The sequence below is a fragment of the Platichthys flesus genome, chromosome 18 (genome assembly GCF_949316205.1).
Source record: "Platichthys flesus chromosome 18, fPlaFle2.1, whole genome shotgun sequence".
NCBI lineage: Eukaryota > Metazoa > Chordata > Actinopteri > Pleuronectiformes > Pleuronectidae > Platichthys > Platichthys flesus.
Window position 1 is genome coordinate 16,368,699 of NC_084962.1, and position 22,666 is coordinate 16,391,364.

General features: G+C 42.2%; 2 protein-coding genes across 3 annotated transcripts; one reads left to right on the forward strand and one right to left on the reverse strand.

Moving 5' to 3' along the window:
- The first annotated feature begins 3,662 nt into the window (after positions 1-3,662).
- hpcal1 (hippocalcin-like 1) lies at positions 3,663-14,350 on the forward strand. The gene is made up of 4 exons (XM_062411050.1): positions 3,663-3,949; positions 10,818-11,315; positions 12,584-12,689; positions 13,704-14,350. Exons 2-4 carry the CDS (start codon positions 10,938-10,940, stop codon positions 13,799-13,801), a joined length of 582 nt encoding a protein of 193 aa, XP_062267034.1. The 5' UTR covers positions 3,663-3,949; positions 10,818-10,937; the 3' UTR covers positions 13,802-14,350.
- pdia6 (protein disulfide isomerase family A, member 6) lies at positions 14,267-20,890 on the reverse strand. Of its 2 annotated transcripts, none has more exons than XM_062411048.1 (13): positions 20,745-20,890; positions 19,982-20,123; positions 19,060-19,117; positions 18,242-18,368; positions 17,990-18,096; positions 17,758-17,897; positions 17,302-17,416; positions 16,388-16,528; positions 15,851-15,935; positions 15,626-15,698; positions 15,381-15,539; positions 15,176-15,272; positions 14,267-14,966 (listed from the first exon to the last, which is right to left on the reverse strand). In XM_062411048.1, the coding sequence occupies exons 1-13, from the start codon at positions 20,761-20,763 to the stop codon at positions 14,895-14,897; spliced, it is 1,335 nt and encodes a 444-aa protein (XP_062267032.1). In that variant the 5' UTR covers positions 20,764-20,890; the 3' UTR covers positions 14,267-14,894. The 2 variants fall into 2 exon arrangements, with proteins under 2 accessions (XP_062267032.1, XP_062267031.1); XM_062411047.1 differs by having other exon boundaries at positions 17,758-17,900.
- Positions 20,891-22,666: the final 1,776 nt, after the last annotated feature.

Genomic DNA, 22,666 nt, shown 5'->3' on the forward strand with positions numbered 1-22,666 from the left:
GTAGTCCAGTACCTAGGAAGATATAATGAAAGAGCATGAAGACAGACCTGCTTTCCATGTTGATGTACATTTTTTTGCTAAACTTTCTGGCCTATAATAAAATCTGGGGTTGATTATCAAACCTGGAAAATAGCTACCATATTTTGTTTTTTGAACGTAGTATAATAAAGCTATGAATGAATGTCTCTTGATAAATATAGCATCATCATAACTCTTCCTTTTTTGACCGATCTCAAATCAATGGTTTAAACCAGGGGTCTTCAACGTTCAGGCCGGTTACCCCCAAACTGGTGGAGAGATGGAGCAGGGATCCCCTACAATATATATATTGTATAAAATTGTGTCTTATATTAAACTGGGCCTAGTGCCATATAAAAACATAGCTACCCTGTTATTGTGCATTCAATACTAAAATATTCAAATAAAACACGGGTTCATATATTCATGTTTTTAGTTCAAACATGTGCTAGGTACAGGGTGGCCATGCGACTGCCATTTATAAACATATATCTTGGATATAACACTGAGCTATTAAATTAATTCACAGATACATTTTTTTATTTTAAACATACATGTAGTAGAGACAGTGAATCCTGAAGCCATCTGTGGATGGCACACATACTCCCACATTAGTGAAATGTCGGACCCTGATGGGCAGCACGCAACTTATCTAACCTTGGACGGAGGGAGGTTGTCAGGCAGAGTGTCATATCAGCCTCACAATGTGTTGACATTTAAATTTGTGGGGGGAAAAATTGGTTAGAAATAAATCAAAAATTATAAAAATTATAAAAAATTTGGCAATCAACCAAACATTTAGTGACCCCCCTGCAGCACCCCCTGTTGAAAACCTCTGGTTTAAACTATAATCAAACACATTTAATACTTTGGAAATGTCCATATTTTTTTAAGGAAAATAATTTCAGATTTTAGAATGAGAAGTGTGTGTGTGTGTTTGTGTGTGTGTGTGTGTGTGTGTGAGTGTGTAGTTTGTGTGAATGTGTTTGATTCGTGTTTATACGTTGGTATGTGCTCTAACATACATGTAATTGTAAATCACATGTGCTTATGTAGCAGTGGCATATCTGCTCTCAGAGCGAGCAGTAAATGACACAACATGGCTCCACGAAACACAAACACAGGATTCTCTGCAGCAATTGGCTGGAGGCAGACTGTGACCCTGTGACATCAGGCCTGTGTGAGCCCTGATATTGCAGCCAGCAGTCATGGGATCCATCTGCAGGAGGAGGAGCAGGCTGAAGGGCTGTCTGCGACCTCTTGTGGCTCATTGTGTTTCTGCAGGACGACAGAAAAGTTGAACCTCTGCTTCGTTGCAGTTTTCTTTTAAACTACAGTCTCTTTTTTTGGGCTTCTTTGATTTAACCAATGTTCCTCACTCACTCAACTTCTTCTTCTGTTTTTGGGTAGAGCATCGATGCCCACGCTGCAGATACATGTGAAATGTCACAGTATAGATAGAGTATGTGTTGATTTATGAAATTTGTCCCCTTGAGGTCCACTTACTGTCGCTTTCAGGACTTACAGCCACACCTTGTGCAAAATGATCAGCTGTCGTGGAGACCGCTTCAAGGCAATATGGGAGAGATTCAATATTTAACCAATTTTATGGAAGAATTCTCCACTTATCTTATCATTCTGTGCAAGTAAGTGTGGAAATATCTAACATTCAGCAGGGAGCCACAGGTCGTCCACTAGCTGTAAGTGTTAGTGGTTTGATTCCCCGGCTCTCTTAGAAAAACACTGTCTTGATGTGACCTGTATTGTCCAGCACTTACTCCTAGAGATTTCAACTGTAATCTCTAAAGAAACTTTTGAACGAGAGCAATGGAAAGCAACCCTTGAGTTTCCCTTAGGGGTCAACTGCATCTCGCAATCTCCATCTGGGAAGAAAGGTTTAAAAAAGAAGATAGCGTTTGACCCTTGACAGCTTTTAGTTGCTTCTCGTCAAAGATGGTACAAAGTGTCTTTTATCATCTACGTTTAATAGTTTTTGGAAAATGGAAAATGGAAAGGGTACAGTATACCACAGTACTTTGATAAAGGAGTCCCACTGATGCTTTTTATCTGTATGACGCAACAACAGGCCCGTGTCAGTGTTGAGTTGCAAGTTGACAAAAGCAACAAAGGCAACCTCAGAGTGCTTTGTCACCGCCACGCACCCCCTCCTCCCCTCCTCGTCTGCATTGTACTCACTCTTAGGTGGAGATAAACACTCCATGTGCTTATAGGAACAGGTGTCGGGCTTCAGGAAGACTCGCGCACACACACATACACACACACAGGGTTAATTATTTATCCACTCGCCGAAATGCTGACATACACACCACCCTCCCCGCAGTGTCACTTTAGCCAACATAAGAGAAGTTAGTTTGACAGGTGCTGACGGACGAGTGCTCATCTTCAGTGAGAGGAGCCGTTGTGGGAAAATAGAGGGAAATGGGTTCTAACCTGATTGTGTAACAGCAGCGCTCTCTAGTGCAGCTTGTCCCACGACATTAGAGGGAGTCGTGGGATGGATTAAATATCTTAGGGATATTTTTAGGTTCAAATGTAAGTCATTGTGCATGAATGAGGTCTCATCAAGGAAACTTTTTTTCTCAAATATTCCTGTGCTGGTATTTGAAGCTTGATGTGTTTGCGTTGATTTGACGTATATTGGCATCCCAATAGTAAAAATGTGCATTAAAGCAGTTCTTTATAGCCTAATGAAATAAAAAGTGTATTTTACACTATATTTGCTTTGTTTTATCTCAAATGTATTATAGAATAGCTGTTATTTGAAATGATTAATGCATCATCGATTATCAAAACTCTCCCTCTCAAAGGTGAACAGTTTAATTTTAGTTCAATCGAAGGGGAAACATACTCCAATATTCCTGTGCTGGTTTATAACGAGTAATGTGTTTGTGTTTATTCTGTCTATTTACATAATAGAAATGTGCAATTAAAGCAGCTATTTATAATAAACAGTTATAAATATTGTGTGCTATTTTATTATTTCTGTGCTTTATTCAAGATTTAAGTTTTTGTTTTTTCCAGTACTTAACACAAGATAACCTGTGTGTTTGATGCAGTCGGTTAATGCATCATCTGGAATTAAGAATATCCCTCTATTATTAATATAACTGTGACAGTAAAGCCTTTATTTACAGGATACTGTAGTACAAGGTGTATTTTATTGTTTTATCTAAATATTTAATGTAGAATGAGTTAATTAATGCATGATAACGTGTATGTTTGGTGCAGTCGGTGAATGTGTCGTCTGGTATCAAGATTTTCCCTCAAATGTGAACAGTTTATTTTAGATATGGAGCTAATAATAGTCCCCAGTGATCATTTTCCACAGGACGCTGCTGCGACTGTTCCTACGATGGAAGCGGCGAGTGTGGACGGAACCACTCGGCGCGCAGGGGGGTGGGGCTCACACACAAAACGTCACTTACAAGCGGGTGAATCTTTATAAAACCCTCTTTAAACCCCGGTCACTTTTGTTTCCGACGCTAGTTGGCGCTCTTTGGTTGTTTGGATGCGAGCTCACGCTTCCACGAGTCAAAAGAACAAGTGTTAACGCTTTGAAACACGGAGTCAAACCCCTTTGGTTCAGACTTGGAGGAGTCGGATGAAAACCGAGCTGTGTGCCACATCTTCCACTGATGATAAAAACCTTCAGGCAGAGAACTGGAGGCTGCAGCGACCGAACCAGAGGCTTTCTGTTAAAACCACACACACACACACACCCACACGGCGTTCACACCTTTGTGATAAAACCCACACGTGTTCGTTTCCCGGCTCGTGACGTGTCAGACATCTTGGACCATCCTGGAGTTCGAGCTGGAGCAGCAGGAGGAGGTGAGAAGTTCAGACTGTGAAGTTTGGAGGGAGGAGAAGTGGACTTTCCCTTCAACGTGCTGATTTTCCCTTCAACGAGGTGAGTTCACATGACTTTGAAATCAATTAGAAACTATACTTTGAAGAAGTGTTCTCCAGTTGCTGTCCCCAGGAGAGAGGAGAGTGAGGAAGGGCTACACCCATAAGGACGAGCCTACTTCTCACACACTGTAAACACAGGCTGAGGAAACACTGTATACATCCTCATCACACTATTCAGATTTTCCTTCATCGACATTGTAGTGATCTCAAAGTGACCGATGATGCTGTGGGAGGGAATTTGTCGAGTCATGATCTAGATTTTAACTAATTCAATTCTTCTGAATAAATCCAACTCAGATGATGATATTTGTATTTACTCTTTCCTAAAAGAAAGTCCTGTGAATGACTCAAGGATTTGTAGAATGATCATTTATGTTCATGTTATCACAATGTGATGCCTTATAAGAATAATAATTATAAACTGTATTAATGTCACATTTCTCACAAATACAGTTGTAAAATGCTTTAAAAGTTCAATAAAAGAAAAGTTGTTTGAAGATCACACAACATTATAAATATAAGAATTTAAATCATATTGCTTATACAATGTTAATACAGTCAATAAACTAATATTTAGTTTTAAAGATAAGATAAGACTATATATGATGTAGTAAATGAGCTTGTGAGGGGACCCTTCAAACTTTGTTAATGCCAGCAGTCATCTAATTTAAACAAATACACTGCAGTGTTAGGGCTTTTTAATAATTATACATCATGTCAAATTTGATAGATCCACTTCAAATGGGGGGGAACACATCCAACAAACTCTGTGCTATAATAAAAAACAAGTTGTAAATGCTTCAGTTGTAAACACAAGTGACATCTAGGATAAGAAGTAGCAGATTGTGATGCTGAACAGAAGGAGAAAAATCTCTGCTGTGAGATCAAGCAGCATTTTGAACACGCACATGAAAAATGCAGTTGTTTCCTCTGGAGTCTTGATAAACCTGCGGCCCTGTTCTCGCCCCAGATTGACGGTTGCATCGCCTCCCTCTCACAAACCTTAGTGCTATCCTGTTGCCTTGGCTACTGGCGTGTCAGGGGACCTCATCCTGATCCAGTGCACGATGTTCTCTGACACCAGTTCAGAGAAACTGCGTGGCGAGGCGAGGAATAACTGGAGAGCTCATTTTTCTGTGTCTGCTCCTCGAACGCCGGCCCCCCGACTCCTCACCCACCTGATGCCTCCGCCTGGTCACACCGGCCGTGCACGGAGGCTGCAGCCAGTGAGTGCTCTCTGCTCGGCCACAGCTCGGCAGGCTGCACGCACCGTGGGACGTCTGCGGTCGTTCTGTGCAGCCGACCTCATCAGTTTGTCTTATTTTACATTTTATTCAAAAGAGGCACAACACGGACAACGTGGAAAAGTGTCTTCTGTCTTGTTGACACGGCGCCGACGATGGGAAATGATCTGTGACTCTGACGTCTCCGTGACATCATGACACAGAGAGTCAGATCTATTTTGGGTTTGTTTATGCTCATCACAAACTCTTTTATTGTTATTTTATTAGTTATTAGGATTATTTGACAGTTGGTTATGTCTTACAGTCGATAAATGTAAATCACAATGTCCAGTAGTACACAGGGACATATTGTCTAGAATCCAAACATATTTGATTTACAATCTTAGAAAAGGAAAGAAAAACAATTCGACAATTTAGAAGCTGGAACCATTGAATATATTTTGTTACGACATTTGGGTTTAAACTTCGACACAAGTGGTCTCACTAAATCACCAACTGATGCACAGCTCTCTCAGCTGTGTGTCGTGTTTTGTTGATTTCCCTCTCAGGGTTTTTTACAGCTTGACTCACCCCCCCCTCAACCCGCCTCATGTGCATTTGTGTGCTTGTATGCATCCAAACACACACAGACACACACCTCTCCTTTCCAGACTTTAGTCTTTGGAATTCCGTCTTTGCCGTACACAGAGTAATGAGCATCTGGGAAAAGAAGAAAGGCTTTCTTTGTTATGACAAGCCATTACCCAGGAAATGAGGTGGGCCTGAGAATGGCAAACAGCAGTGAAAGTGGCCTGTTCATGGGTTTACACAGTCCCCATCCAAGCTTTTGGGGAGGGGGATGCTCAGGGATGCTTGGTCTCATTGGACGAGCAGGAGCCCAGTGGAAAAACTGGAAATGGGGGGACAAGCAGAGAGGCTGTTACTGTGGAATCAGGGGGAATCGCAAACTCTGAATGGCAGCTTGGAGGGGCTGCTGTGTATCAAGCGCATGCTCCATACTGTGCGTATCGCAGCTTGTGAACTTCTCTGGCAACTTTCCGTGCGAGTCAAGGCAGCGTGAGCGCTTGGTTCTCTCAGCAGAGGAGGGAGGTCACGGGGACGTCAGAGCAGCGACTCAGAGTTATTTCTGACCACATCGCAAAAAAGTGCAGCAACTTAAAATCCACCAGAATAGGTCAGAGACGGGCTCCAGCTGTGAAAACATATAAAACATCCTGTGAAATCTCAAATGCAGCTATGTGTGCGTACACGCTGTGGGTTGTGACTACTTTTTACAAGCACAAATGGAAAAAACGTAAAGCTAATGGCCCTGTATACTCAGTGAGTATAAAACAACCAATCCGGCTGTTTTCTTGCAGCAATGTGTCAAATGGGATTAGTAAGTAATTTACATCTAAGAATAAGTTTGATCAAATGCTTCAAAGTCGTCTGATCTTCTCTCTGTTTCCCTAAAGACAGCATTACAATAATACAGCCTCAATTGCATCACATGTTTTATTTGTGGGCGTCTACTTTAGCTTTAGGGTTTAATGAGCATATTTCAGCGCTCACTCCTTCTACTTTTAGTAATAAACTCTTTTTTTACCCTGGAATCTTCTGGAGTTTTTTTTTTTGTGTGTGGCTTCGTGTGTTAGAGGGAATAAGCAGCAACGCCCATATTTGTACGTCTGCTCCAGCTCAGCCTGCACGGAGCTGTCCTGGAAAAGTCCATGTGAGCGTTGGGGCTGAGGAGGAGCTGTCGCTTCCTCATCCTGTTGCACGCGGGAGCGGAAGGACTCCGGTCGTGCCTGCAGGGCGGCGTGTGATTTATCCCACTGCCAAGTGAAAACCCAGTCAGCAGACAATTATATTACACTGTCATGTTGAGCCTTCCTTTTGTTCTCGAGGGTCCTGCTCTGTGTCAGTCAGAGGATTGTTAGATACTAAGGCAAACACAAAAAATCCTACAATGTGAGATTTGCTCTCTTTTCAGCTATAATAATTTGTACAAATCTATTTTTAGCCCTGCTCACGACATTGATGTGAACATGTTTGTTGGTTAATTCTTCCACTTTGATTCTGAAATTCATGGTGATGATGAATCACCTCGACTTCACAGATCAAGTTAAATATTTCAACATCTACTTGTGGGATTTGAAGTGAAAGTAACAAGCCTAATAACTTATATGCCACTTTAAAAACATAGTATTTATCCAGTATAAAACATATTATAACACAAAAAGACAGTATAGAGAGACAATGTATCTACAATACAACTATGGAGCTATCCCTCATGACAGACCCACACTCTCTGGTGTCTACAGATGCATTTACAACATGCACCGATAGACTGTCTGATAACTATCAGGTGTGATTGGATGATGAACACATTGTTCATATGTTTTTACTCTTGAAAAAAGGTGCCGGGCTGAAACACCAGATGTAAAATATAATTCATACATGATGGAGCTGGAGAATTCAACATGTTTATTAATCTTTCACAGCCACACTGCACTGGTATCAAAGCTGATCACCCACCACCACTGTGTTGTGGACCAGTAATATTTCCAGCCACATGCAGCACACAGGGTTCCAGCCGTTCTTTGTTCAGGGCTTGATGGTGGGTGCAGTCATGGATGACCTGAACTTCCCACCAGTAACATCTGGATCTCTGTTCAGAGAGGTTGACATTGTCGTGCTGCCAGAGTTTACAGGTCCTTTCCTTCATTCAGAGCTTTAGAGCTGCTTCACACCAGAAACTAAATGTTAATAAAGAAATTGTAATTGTGACGTAAATCTAAAAATTAAGATCAGAATACATGCTTATAGGTTATATACATAGTGGATCAAAACATTTGCATTAATATGTGAGACACAACATACAAATTGTCAATTTGAGAAGACTTAAGAGACGACATAAAAAAAACATAAATGAAGCCAAAGCATCTATATTGCCACCTGGTGGCTTTCTGTAGTATAGGTACACGTTGTAGTTATTAGAGCCAATAAAAACAGTGTGAAAGGTCAGGATTGGCCGCTGAGACTTACACATGATTGGTTGAGCATGTGTATCGACTCCACAGCTCCAGACTGTGATCGCTGCTGCACAGACTCTGGCTCGAAATGCACAAGATGGCGGCTACTGTTTCCGCGATATTGTTGCTTTATTTCTGGATATTGTGAGGGAGTGGAGACGTGTCGTCCATCTTTTTATACAACATGATGTACATTTGTTCTGGTCTGTCTTCAGCTGGTGATTGGATGATGAGGGCCGACACTTGATTAAGAAGCATTATGATCCACTTTAGATCTTCAAACAACAACTTGTGCTTCTTGGCTCCTCTGATTCTATCCTAGTGATGTAGGATTAAAAGAGGATGAACTCAGATGATTGTGCATCATCGCTCAGCGGAAACAAAAAGTTCATAATGTCCATAATGTGTTAGTTGTTATATTTAGTCTAAGTTATGTTCATTCACTGGTATTTTATCTGAACTTCTACAGGACTGAAGTAGAGTAACGTTTCTAATATTTTTTCCTCCACATGTGTATTTAGAGTTGACATTTCTGTTTGAAATGGAAACATGTGCAGCCTGATATATGAGTGAGTGGAAAGGTCTGAGGTTACACCGCGATCCACAGTGAAGTGTGAGAAATGAACTGCAGTAATGTATAATGCATCTGGTTTGCCCAGATTTCTTTTGGGCTGTTTCTCAAACCTGCGTCTCACATTACTCTCCAGGAAATTACACCACTGCAACAATTATAAGACGGGAGCATCAGTGTGTAGAAAAAGAGCTCATTCAGATTCACGCTTTGTTCTACGCTAGATAGGATCGCTCCGGTGCCAATAACGCGATGGGAGCGATGGGATTTCAATAATTGAAAGAAAGAGAACATGGGGATAATACATCTCCCTCCCTCTCTCCCGTAAATTCATTATCGGTAACTCCGAGCAGTGGAGGTGTAGTTCACAGGGATTATTATGTAATTGAACCGCTGGTATTAGAAAAGCGGCTCACATAGTATAGCTGCAAATAGTTTTTCTTTCTGTGTGTCATACTTTTTTCCGTTCTTTCTTCCTCCCTGCCCCCGCACATCCCTTCTCTTTCTCTCTGTCCCTCCCACGCCCACTTTGCCAGATACGAGTGGTGAAAGATCAGCTCAGGTTTTGGTCCATTTCTTACCTAAGATCTACAAAAACTAAGGATTGTTTTGTTACTTTTCATGTTTTACTTCAGTGATTCATCTGAATATTGTTCTGGGTTATTTTTTTCTCAAACCTCATATGAAAAGCAGATTCTAGTTGGTACATAATAAAATGTTTGCGGTTGTTTGGAAGGATAAGATTGTTTGTTTTTATTTGTCCTTATGTAGACCTCTGGTAAAATTGTGTCTTTGTATATTTTGTCTTGAATAACAAATAACATCCGCTAGGTTTTGGAAATAAACTCAGCAACGCAAAGACACACACACACACACACACACACTTTGGTTTCATGGTTATTTCCCAGCTGCATACGCTTCACTATTATGTTTGCAGAATAGGTCATAGATCATGCCTCCTCCATGTTATTGGATGGGGCATGGACCAAATGAAAAGAATCAAAGCACCTGTGTCAGATACATTTTCTCAAAGATGTTTTCTCTGATTTAAAATAGCTCTGATCACACTGACGTATTGTAAGAGACGCGTCGTCCATCTTTATACAAAACCTACGATCATGACTATGTTGTGTTTTCATTGGAAAGAGGCTCAGTTCCTCTCTTCAAACCTAGACCTGAACCCTAAAAATCAGGTCAGAACTCCCAAAAGGCAACAATGGGGTTGTTGTGCACGTGTTCAAATTGAAAACACGCACACATATGTAATTCCCCAGCAGGTGTCGTAACCTTTTCACCTGCTAGCACATGTTCGCCTCTGCTTCATCAATGGCCTGGATGCACAAAGCTTCCCGTCGTTATAGTTATTATGCTGTTACAGCTTTAGTGTGGATGCGCTGGGTTTATGCGTCCTCATATCCCCGGTCATGAATGCCCCTGCATACATGAATAAACCCAATTCTGCAGGATATAACCATGGAAACAGCATTGAGACAAACCACAGACACCAAAGGGGAATAGCCCCAGGTGATTTGTGTGTGTTTGTGTTGGTATTTTTTAAGCCGTCTTTTGTGTTTCTCTTTTACCCCACCTGCTTGGAATCAATTACAGTATGCATTTTATTGTGGGAACTGTGGTGGAGTTGAATATCTGGCCGTCTCAGTAACAACACACAGCATTAGCCTGACCTTTCAGAAAGTGGCTTTATTGATAATTACAAGGCCCCAGGACACTTGTCTCTGCGCCTTGCCACGAAGGGTTGATAAATTATGACTGTGCCAGAGGGTTAATGAAGTGTCCAAGGACACCAGACCTCCTTCCACACACACATACAGTGACACACACACAATTTACGTTATAATCGTATCTTTTCTTTCTCTGCATTGCCTCATATGTCAATTTTTATCGTTTCTCAGAAGCGTCTTCAGCAGATGTTTCCTGAGAAAAACATTGCAGCAAACTGAGGGGGAAATATTGAACCGATGAATCATTGATGATTTTCACACAAGGATATTAATGAGGGTTGTTGGTCTCCTGCAGGAGCGGAGGAAGCCGAGCAGCCGTCGACGTGGAGAGTGAGAGCACAGAGGGAGTGAAAGGAGAAGGTAGAGACGCCAACCGACCCATCCGCCTGCTGAGAGAGCTAGAGCGAGCTGTGACATGGGGAAGCAGAACAGCAAGCTGAGGCCCGAGGTCCTGAACGACCTGAGGGAAAACACCGAGTTCACCGACCACGAGCTGCAGGAGTGGTACCGCGGCTTCCTCAAGGACTGTCCCACCGGCCATCTCACCGTGGAGGAGTTCAAGAAGATTTACGCCAACTTCTTCCCGTACGGCGACGCCTCCAAGTTCGCCGAGCACGTCTTCCGCACGTTTGACACCAACGGCGATGCCACCATCGACTTCAGGGAGTTCATCATCGCCCTGAGCGTGACGTCTCGCGGCGGGCTGGAGCAGAAGCTGCGCTGGGCCTTCAGCATGTACGACCTGGACGGGAACGGATACATAAGTCGAGCAGAGATGCTGGAGATAGTTCAGGTGAGGATGGGAACCGAATGAGCAGCTTTTCATGGATGTGCTCTATATTAATCCATCATAATCGGCTTCCTCTCATCTAAATGTGTTTATTAATAGAGGCTTTAATCTTAGATAATGTTAATTTACATAAGAGTAATGTCAATTTAAATACTTTGACTTGAATTGGAATTTTCCCTCTGATGGAAGCCAGAAGTAAACGTAGATATCTAATCACATTTTTTTCTCTCAGCACAGTTTAAGCTGAGTTTACATAAATTAAATATGAAATATAATTTATATAAAACTAAATATAAAGTAATGTTTCCCTTGTTCTACAGATTCCAATTTATGTTTGGGTATGACAGCCACTCAATCATTTTGATAATACCGTGGTAGCATTAGGATAATAAAGTCATCATATTTTGAGAATGCAGTCATAATATTTCAGGATAAATATTGATCAAATTTAAACTTTATTATAATGTCTATATCATAACATTATGACTTAATATTACCACTTTATTCTCATGAAATATTATGACTTAATTATCATAATATTACCACTTTATTATCATAATATTAAAACTTTATTGTCATTGTATTAAGAATGTTTATTCTATATTATATTATATTCATAAAACCATGACTTTATTATTGTTATCTTATGACCTTATTCTTTATTTATTATTTCCATGAGGATGGCCCAAATTCTCTGTTCTATTAATTCCTACTCAGGCTGCATCATACAGTTATTTTCATTATCAATTTAGCTTTATCTACTTTCTTGACTAGTAGATTCACTGTGTGGTCGGTAAAGAACCAACGTCTGTTCGTGTCTCGATTATGAGTCCAAACATCTGAAGACACTGAGTTCAGGACAAGCAGCAGATCCTCTCTCCTCCAATCTCAGCAGGTGGAGATGGTCATTGTTTTGTTTTTTTCAGTCATATGCAAAACACACTTTGGTTTCCTGTGTGAAGAATGATCTCCAGGTCTGAATTCATAAGATATTTCACCTGGCGCCACGAATGCAGGCCCCCCTTTTTCTTTCCTTATCACCGGGGCTATATTTACTCTTCCAATATGGTGAGCTGAGCAGCCTGCAGGGCCATATCAATATTGGCTCAGTCCGCTGTGTTTGTGGATACAAATGAACCTGGAAAAAAAAGCCCTGGAGAGAGAATTGAGCAGCGAGTGCAACAGCAGCAGTAATTTTTCATCTGTGACGCCTGAGAGCTTCACTCAGATGACAAAGACAAATTATTATTATTTCTTAATGTCGTTTGTAGGCGATTTACAAGATGGTGTCGTCAGTGATGAAGATGCCTGAGGATGAGTCGACACCAGAGAAGAGGACAGATAAGATCTTCAGACAGATGGACATTGATAATGATGGTAAGATCCGTGTTCACTTTAATTTTTCATCTGGATGTTTTTAAGGAGAAACATCCTGAAGAGATGTCCTTGAATCATGTCCCGCGTCTCCCTGTCCTAAATGTGTTGGACATGTCACGGTTCGATATCTAGAGCATGAGGCAGCTCAGGATGTTTTGAAGCGGGAGGTTCAGAAAGTCTGAAGGTCAGAGACGGTGTCTGTGGCTCAGGTTTAATAACATCACGTGGTTCCATAGAGTCTCCTAACCTCCATTTCTGATGCAACGTAAACAGATGCTGACCGACAGAAAAACAGAAAGAGCTAACTTACACACATTTTTCAGTTATATTAGATTTATCTGCGGTTGCTGAGAAATTTTACTTGCAAAATAAAACAAGTCATGTATAGAATATTAAAATAGTGCAATAGATCAATATCAAAATAATGAATATGTCACAACTCAAGTGTAGCACATTTCATAGTAATACCTACTAAAAGATTATATATGTTTTAATACCACTGCAGTTGTAAAATACCCTTTAATAAATTATTTATTTATAATTTAGATGCAAAAAAAGTCTTATAATAGAGGCATAATTGTGTTTTGTTTGCAGTCATACTGAGCTACCGACTTTTTAAAAATGTTCTTAGAACCACTTGTCAGTGTTAACATCAGTAAACATCATTACATAAGGTTCTCAAAATAGCCACTTTTTAAGGAATGTGTGGTTCAGTTGTTACTTTACGTGTGTTTATCAGTTCACTGAAATAATTTGTGAAACAGATTTAGTGGCTCACTGACACCCCCTGCTGGTTGATGTGACTGGACAGGTATGAATGACAAAAAGGTTGATGTCAGCTTATTATAATTTAAGAAATGTGTCGTTTTTTTGGAGAAGCACTGGGTATAATGAAAATGAAAATCTTTCTTTAAGTGGCCGGGGGTTGGGGGGGCTCGTCTCATGATTCATCCCCTCGTCCAATTTCCACTCGACTGAGATCTTTCTTTATTTATTTCACTCTCTGCTCCACAGGTAGACTGTCACTGGAGGAGTTTATCAAAGGTGCCAAGAGCGACCCGTCCATCGTCAGACTGCTGCAGTCCGATCAGGGAGCCTCTCGTCAGTTCTGAGGGCAGAGACATTAACGCCCACGCACGCTCTCTCCAACACACACTCATCATTCCAGCTTCGTGCTGCGCGGTCGTCACCACACAACCCTTTCAGTTTATCTACACTCCACTGTCTTAATGTTTACATGAACGGATAATTGATTTTTTAATTTTTTTTTCCCCTCTGTGGACATTGAACTTGCTTGAGTCTGTGTATAAGCTTCTCCCCCTTCTCCCTTGCCTTGCTGTGCCATATATATTTATACTCACTGGATTATATGCTTGCAAGTATAATGAGTCCTGTGATGTTACATGAAGGAGAAAACTAATTACGTCAGTTGGTATAATTTGATTGAACCGGTTGTTCAGGATATCGACAAGTGGCCGTTCTGAACGATCTCTATATGCCTTTGGTATTTGCATGCGCTCAGTGATACGTGTGTTTTCTGATATTGTAACAGTTTACGTGAATAAGGAAGCCCGTGATTGTTTTTATTCCTTTTTATTTTTGTAACAAAAACGTCATTTTGTTTTCACACAATTGAAATAAAGTCGTGTAAGAAAAATATACACAAGTAGTCCCACAGTGTTCCCTTGTCCGGGACAGACATGGGGCCAAACCCACTAAGATTCTGAACGCTCACTGATTTAAAAAGAGAAAGAAAAAAAAGTTATATTTAGAAAACACCCGATTGGACATTGAAGTGTTACTCTGACAAGGTGACATCCGAGAAAAGGTCCTTGAAGATGGCGGAAGAAGGGACAATGTTTGACACTTGAATAACTGAGATTCCAGATTCAGAACTTCGTCACTCCTCCTCTCAGAGGGCGGCAGTCGTATAAATACGCAGCTTCTTTTGTTCAGCAGGTTCAAGAGTTCACTTCAGGGACATGACAACTTAACCCCCCCTCATCTGCTTCCTGTCCCCATGTGACCGACAAAGATGGTGTAGAGAAACTGCAGGTGTCTCTCATGTGTCTTTTCTGGAGTATTTCAGTAACTGGGCGACCTCGTCCACAGGAGAGGGGGGGGGGGGGACGTCGTGCAGGACCCAAACAGACCAGATCGGATCCAACCAAGCCAGTCAGGATCAGATCCCGCCCAGTTTTGGACTCATAACTCAGTTTTGTCAAAGACGTCATCGAGTTCTATGTCACTGAGGTCGTAGTCCTCTTCCACAGGAAGCTGAAGATGATGAAGAGTGTAAAGTTAAGACAGTTATTAAATCTGATCTGTTTGCAGATACTTAACTCTTTTTGGATAATTTGTACTTTTAACAGAATGCCTATAAGACTCTTGCTGAAGTGAGACAACTAACAACACCGGCTGCAGAGCCGCTTGCTTCTCATTTCGCGCTGCTCCAAATGAAACCACGAGGCCGATGGGATTCTCACCTGTCCGTCTTTGCCGTCCCAGGGTTCAACAGCGTGAATCTTGGGCATGACGCCACCTCCCAGTGTGGCGGTAGAGCCACGGCCCACAGAGAGCTCCCTGAGGAAAGCAAGAAACCAGTGAACTTCCTCATTCAGCCGACACTTGAGATGTGTTTTACATGAGATTTGCTTCAGTGAAAAAAGTTCTGACAACAGCGCCCCCTACCTGAGGAACTCATGAATGCCAGTCTCACTGAAGGAGCCCCTCAGCAGAGCAAACTTCATCTTGCGTGTGTTGATGGCGGCCATGGCGGGGTAGCCAAATCCACCAATACCCAGAGAGGCCTCCAGGTCCATCTGAGCTCCTGCCTCAGTCCACAGCCAGCTGACAAAGGAGCAGTCATTAGAATGATGCTAGTAATAGTAATAATAATAATAATAATCATAAAAATAATCCATGCTCATCCATACCCCCACATCTTCTTCTTGTACTTGTCAGCCATCTTAACCATCACCTCCAGATAACTGTTTCTACCAGCTGCACCTGTAGACACACAAGGAACGTGGATGGTGAGTGATTCAGGAATTTAAAAAAGGGTCTCCAGTCTCATTTGTGTTTTCTTTCTACTTGGTATAATTTGTCATATTTCTGAAGTATTGACAATGTCCTCAGAGTCGGGATGTGTCTGGTCTCACCTGTGTCCAGGATGTGAGGCAGGACGGCAATTATACATAACTGACTGTCCTCACACGTCTTCTTCAAGAGGTCTTCACCGAGAATCTGAAACCAGAATTAACAATAAAGAACCTCACAAATACAAGAAGACACACATATCTAAGTCAGAAAAACTGCTGCCATACACTGAGAATACACCGACAAAGATGACAACTAGGAAGAACAAGATCCGAGAAATTTTGGCGATAAGAACGGATGCCGGTGTCAAGGTGTTGTACAAATACACATGATTTGTCATCTGTACTTCATGTCTTAACTCCAGACTTCTCCCCTCATCTTAATGTTCTGGACATTTTCCTGCTGTTGTGAACGTGTCTGACCATCTCATATCTCTTCATATGTGAAAGGCAAAGTCTGGAAAAAATCCGGAGCCAATTGTCCAGACAGGTTTCTGGAGTTCATGCCAGAAAAGGACTTAAGCCTGGTGCTTGACCTGCTTCGTGATCTATAAACCTCCACACGTGCATCCAACAACACAAACACTGCACTGCACTGACCTCCAGCGTCTCAGGAGGAGGAGCGTTGTCAGAGAACAGATCCAAGGCTCTCTCGATGATCTCGCCACGGGTGCGGCCTCCTTGGAAATCCTCGGGCTCTTCGCCTTTGCGGAAAATCTTGATGGTGGGAAACCCACGGATCTACACACACAAACACACATTTCTTCATTACTGGCTGTAGATGGCTTCATATTGAAATTTAATTAGGGATTGAGTAGAGGAAAGATATATTTTAATGATTCTATTTAACCTGATATGTCTTTTAATGGAAGGACGTCAGCTGTAGTATTAAAAATCAGTGATGTAACTAATAAAAGTCTTTAAAGACTTTGCTGTGGATCATTAACTTTGTGCTCTTCTTTTATGTGACTGCCACATAAAAGAAGCTGGAACTGCATTCACAGTGTCAGACCTACGAGCTGCAGCAGTTAGTTAAGTAGAGGCTAAACTGAAGATCAGTTAAAAAATTACTCATTAAGTCGTTAAAAACCAGCGTTTGTATCCATGAAACTAGTAAAATATAAAGAATTCTTAACCAGAGTTTGTTGGAGTTGTAACAGCTGCCGCTCTTCTGGTTCAGTAAAGCCGGGGATCATGGGTAATATCAACCATTGAGTTGTGGTCAGTTCACTGACAGTTCGCGGTCAGATCTCCAGTCAACACATTGACTTGGTTTTTTTCTCCACATGACAACCACTTAATAGATCGGACCCAGAATTTATCAACACGTGGGGCTGCAGAGGGCGCTGTGACTCAGTGAACGCTACATAGGGTTTCTTTAAGTTCAGTTAAATTGCTTAGCAAATGTTTTACTTCTATCTTGCAGTGCTATTCTAGTTAATTTGCATCTACAAGTACAGAAGTTAGTATCTGAATCGTGTTTCCTATTCCACATTATTTCTTGTCTTACTCACCCCGTAGCGGCCGGACACAGCCTGGTGAACAGTCGCATCCAAGGCTCCGAGGCGAACTCTGCCCTTGGTCTGCTCCTTCACAGCTGTGGCTGCAGCCGCCCACTCAGGCTCCAGGCTGTCAACAACAGAAGGCAGCGATGGTTGAGAAAAACGGAGGATGATGCAGTGCACTCACAGTTCAATTCCTCAATACGAGGTTGGCAGAGGAAAGCCGGACAAATCCAATGAACTTTGAACACAACAGCTCTGACGACTGAACAGTTTTAAAAGGGATTACTTCCTGCTGAGAGAATATTCACTGAGGACTGCATGGATCATTTGCAGAGCTTGTATTGGTTTCCAAAAAGAAAAAAACTGTTATTTAGTCTTTCAAACATCACATTTCAGGGTTTAGAGCAGCAAACCTCTGCTGGACTGTGATCTGTTGATGTGAACTGTGTCAGGAACCAAACTCACTTCTTGCAGTGTCCACACCAGGGGGCGAAGAACTCCACCAGCCACACATCATCAGAATCCAGCACCAACTTGTCAAAGTTGTCGTCGGTGAGCTCCACTACGTCCTCCTTCCTGCCGCCGCTGCTGCCGCCACCGCCACCCTGCTAGGAGGCAGTTGAGCGTGACTTAACCAACTTCACAGTTTCAAGCAGCTGCAATGTAAAGCTACTGCGAGGTGCACTGCTGCATCTACCTGTTTGCTGTAGCCAGAGCTGCCGGATTTGCCGCTCAGCCGATCTTTCACCAGACTGCGCAAAGAGTTCATGGCTCCGTCCACGATGGCCTGGCTACTGCGTCCACCTGAGGGGGGGGGGGGGATTCAGTCACTGCTACCAAAAACCCGATTTCATTTTAGAAGCCAAACGTCTGCCTCATACAGACTCAGAGTTTCGAAAATGACCATTAAAAAAAAATGAAGGAGAGGTTGTACGGCTTCCATCTGTACCTTGGTACTCATCTGGCTTGTTCTTATTGCCTCCAAAGATCTTGATGGTGGGGAACCCTTTGACACCGTACTGGCCGCCCAGCGACTTGTGCTGATCTGCGTCCACGGCACCGATCTTCACAATTCCCTGAAAAGTTCCAGGACAAACAGGTTATGGGTTTTTTTTCACACTTAACTTTTTATTACAGCTAAATATATTGTCGTCTCTCAATGCTCGTTTTGTAATTTTGAAATCAGTTTCACATCTCTTGTGTCTCTTCAGAAACTCTTAAAGTGGTTATAAAAGCTAGATTTCTCGGCACAAGCGGTGTAGTTCAGATAAAAACTGGAAGGCTGCATCGGATATTGCATACCTCTGCCAAGGTTAATGCCCTATCTCTCAAAGTAAATGAACTTAAAGAAATCATCCTGGATGTGCTTGTTTATCTGGATCGATTAAAAATGTAACAGGTTCTTTCTCGGGTCATTTCCCAGCGCTCCACATATCATGAAAACTATTTCCGGCTTTTTTGAGTCACGCTGCCGACTCTCAGCGTTCTTAAATGAAAAACATCCTCTTTCATGGACGTTACGAGTCTGTAGGCACCCCTTTTTCTTTTTTTTAAATCCCTGACTGACTTCAGTGGTACTTTCTTTTATCTAAAAATATAATAATAATAATAATCAGTCGTCAGAACACTGTAATTTCAAATATATCAAACTCCTGCTGGAGCGACTGCAGCTCTCTCTCCGTGAGTTAAAGCTTTTCATTGGAAACGTCTCCAGCTGATAGAACAGCGAGTCGACAGGTGATAAGACGACGGAGATGATTTGTTTACCTTGAGGGCCGTTGCCACCTTCTTCCAATCAGAAGCAAGAGTCTGACAGTGGCCGCACCTGCGGAGTTAAACAATTGAGATGCACAGGTGTGAATTATAATAACTGTATTTCATGAATGAGGATAGATGAGGATTTATAATAGATAAATCCACATGATGAGTAAGGATCAGAACGATGAATGCAATAGATTAATTGTGTACATTTTGTCCCCCTCTGTACTTCACAAGTACTTATTACTCCTATGAGTCACAGAACCAAATGAAATATTAACATCCACAGAATATTTGACACCTTTTATCATGTATTTATGTATCAACGTGGTCAGAGTTTGGTTTTCTGCAAATTTCCAGGAGTTAAATCTAAATCGTACAGAACAAAATTAGCTAAATAAAATCCCAGCAGGTGCCGTTTGGCGCTGGGACGCTGAATCGAGTCAGTCAGCCAGTTTGCTAAGTGGGTGCAGTTTTTATCTTTGCCACAACAAGATCAATCCAGTTTTGTTTGTATGTCCCATAATCACAATCGGCCTCAAGGGGCTCAACGAGGCGTGACATCCTCAGCGCTTGAGTAAGTATTCTTGCTCAACGAGAGTAAGAATACAACTACATACAAAAAAGAAATACATAGAAAACCTCAGATAGAGCCGTGAGGGATCCCTTTTTAAAGAAGTGCAACAGAGTACCTTGGTTTATTTCGGTGCCATGTATTGTGTGGTTTTTATTCCTCGGTTACTCTGAATTGCTCCTGGATGACACTGGAACATGTGAAACCTTTGCTCAACCCAAGTCAAAGTGGCCTGCTTTGCATTCAAATCCCCCCTAAACTAAACACCAAGACTCTCTGTCAGGTGGTATGAAGCTACAGACGTGTCAGTGCTTGGTTGAACCGGAGACACTGACGGTAAGAGTTGTGTGGACTCACCAGGGAGCGTAGAACTCCACCAGCCACAGACTGTCACTCTGGATCACTTCCCTGTTGAAGTTGGAGGGTGTGAGCTCCACCACATCATCACTGGCCGAGTACATGGCCCGGACACACAGCAGCAGGGAGCAGCCCAACACTCCTGCAACACAACATGACAACACACACAGGTTTTTCATCAGCAGTGGGTGATCACATATGTTTCATTGACACACACACACACACACAAACACACAGCAGCACAACACTCCTTGCAACACAACATGACAATACAGTCAGGTTTATCATCAGCAGTGGGTGATCACATATGTTTAACTTACACACACACACACACACACACACACACACACACACACACACACACACACACACACACACACACACACACACACACACACACACACACACACACACACACACACACACACACACACACACACACACACACACACACACACACACACACACAGCAGCACAACACTCCTTGCAACACAAACTGGTTTATCATCAGCAGTGTGCGATCACAGATGTTTCATTTACACAGGACTCAACAAACTGGGATCTATTACATCTGATGAGTTGTGATCATTTGTGTAACAGGTGAAGCTTGTTCATTGAAAGACAACAGAGGCCTGTGCATCTTCACTGAGCAACTGCAGCTAACCTCACGCGAGAAACACGCACTGAAACACACGCATCGTTAAATCAATTCACGCATGTTTTAGTATAAATAAGAGATAAAAGTACAGGTCGAGTCTCTCACCAAGTAAAAGTGGCCTCATGGTCTCAGCTGCTCTTCTCTCGTCCTCACAAACACTCGCTCCTCGGCGCTCGCTCCGCTGCTAAACTACACGGACAACTCTCACCGTGGCCCGCGCTCATTGGTCCGCTGCTGCCGACGCTGCGCTGCAGCCAATCAGAGGGCGACGTGTAGTTTCGATACGACCACTGAGCGCGAGGGAGAGAGAGAGAGAGGGGGAGAAGAGGAGAATAGAGAGACAGAGAGAGGGAGAGGGACAGAGAGAGAGCGAGCCAAAAATACAGAAAGAGAGAGAGAGAGGGAAGAGGAGAAGAGAGAGTGAGAAAGAGAGAGAGAGAGAGGGAAGAAGAGAAGAGAGAGAGGGAGAGGGAGGGAGAGAGAGAGACAGAGAGAGAGAGACACACTAACAGAGTGAGAGACAGATCCACAGACAGACAGACAGACAGTGAGGAGAAGTGATAGACAGTGAGGAGAAGTGATAGACAGACAGACAGAGAAAGACAAGGGGGAGAGAGAGAGAGAGAGAAATATGAAGAGGAGTACAAGTGAAATAATAATTATCTTAATATTAATACATTTCATGTGAGACACTTGTTTCGATCAGTGATTTGAATGTGGAAACACAAAGTTTATTTACTGTGCTGCAGGTGTTTAATTTCTAATAGATTCTTTACCTCTGTGATTTGAACAATTGTTTACAATCAGAGAAACTCACTTAAAACCGTGGAGATGACAGTGGACTTCAGGAGGAGCCCCCCAGCACTGCACCCCCTCACCATACTCAACAGTACTGTGTTGGCTGTGGATTCGTTCAAGTTTCTGGGATCCACAATCTCCAGGAACCTGAAGTGGGAACCCAACATCAACACAATTCTCAAGAAGGCCCAGCAGAGGTTGTTCTTCCTGCGCCAGATTAGGAAGCACAACCTGCCTCAGGAGCTGCTGATCCTGGTCTACACTGCAGCCATCGAGTCTGTTCTCTGCACATCCAGAACTGTCTGGTTTGGATCGGCCACCGAATTGGATAAAAATAGACTCCAACGGACAGTCAGGTCTGCAGGAAAGATCATCGTTGCCAACCTGCCCACCATCCAGGACCTGTACACGCTACAGATCTCTGTTCACCAAAACCACCAGACACAAAAACAGTTTCTTCCCCCTCGCCGTCTCACTTCTGAACTGTGGCACTGTGCAATAACTCTGGATCCTCATAATAACCACTGTACAGTTACTCCCGAAATTATATTATATTATATATAATACATATTATAATTATATTTAATTATGTTTACTTATTTCACCCTCACTGGATAATTGTAATATGCACACCTGCACTTCTTTTCTTAGACCGTCATCGCACTATTTGGATTGTTTTGTTTTTCTTTGTTTTGTTTTAGGTTTGTTTTGTGATGTGTATTCTTTGTAAGCAACTGAGAGCCTCTTAACCGAGTCAAATTCCCTGTTTGTGCAAACTTACTTGGCCAATAAAACTGATTCTGATTCTGATTCTGATTATATGAGTATTACTCTGGTATTACTCAGTCTATGGTACCACTGCAGTGCGAAGGCGTTGCCACTAGATGGAGACTAACACATGTGCGTCTAAACTGCAGAACTGATCAGATGCCCGTCAAATAAAAGTTGTAAAATAATATTATTCTGCAAATAAATAACAAATAATATTATATTCATAACTTGAATTATCAAGAGCATTATTCTACATTTATCCCCAACTATCACTTTCAATAGCAACATTATATTGGTTCTTATCTGTATATTCATAGAGAACGTTTCTCTCTTAGACAAACTGATCCTGGTTCAGTGTTGGTCTACACTCACAGTGAAAGCCTGTAATACATTTAAAATGGATGACGGATACATGCAGGTCCTGGGTCTGATGAAGACAGATTGTTGAACCAGGTTAC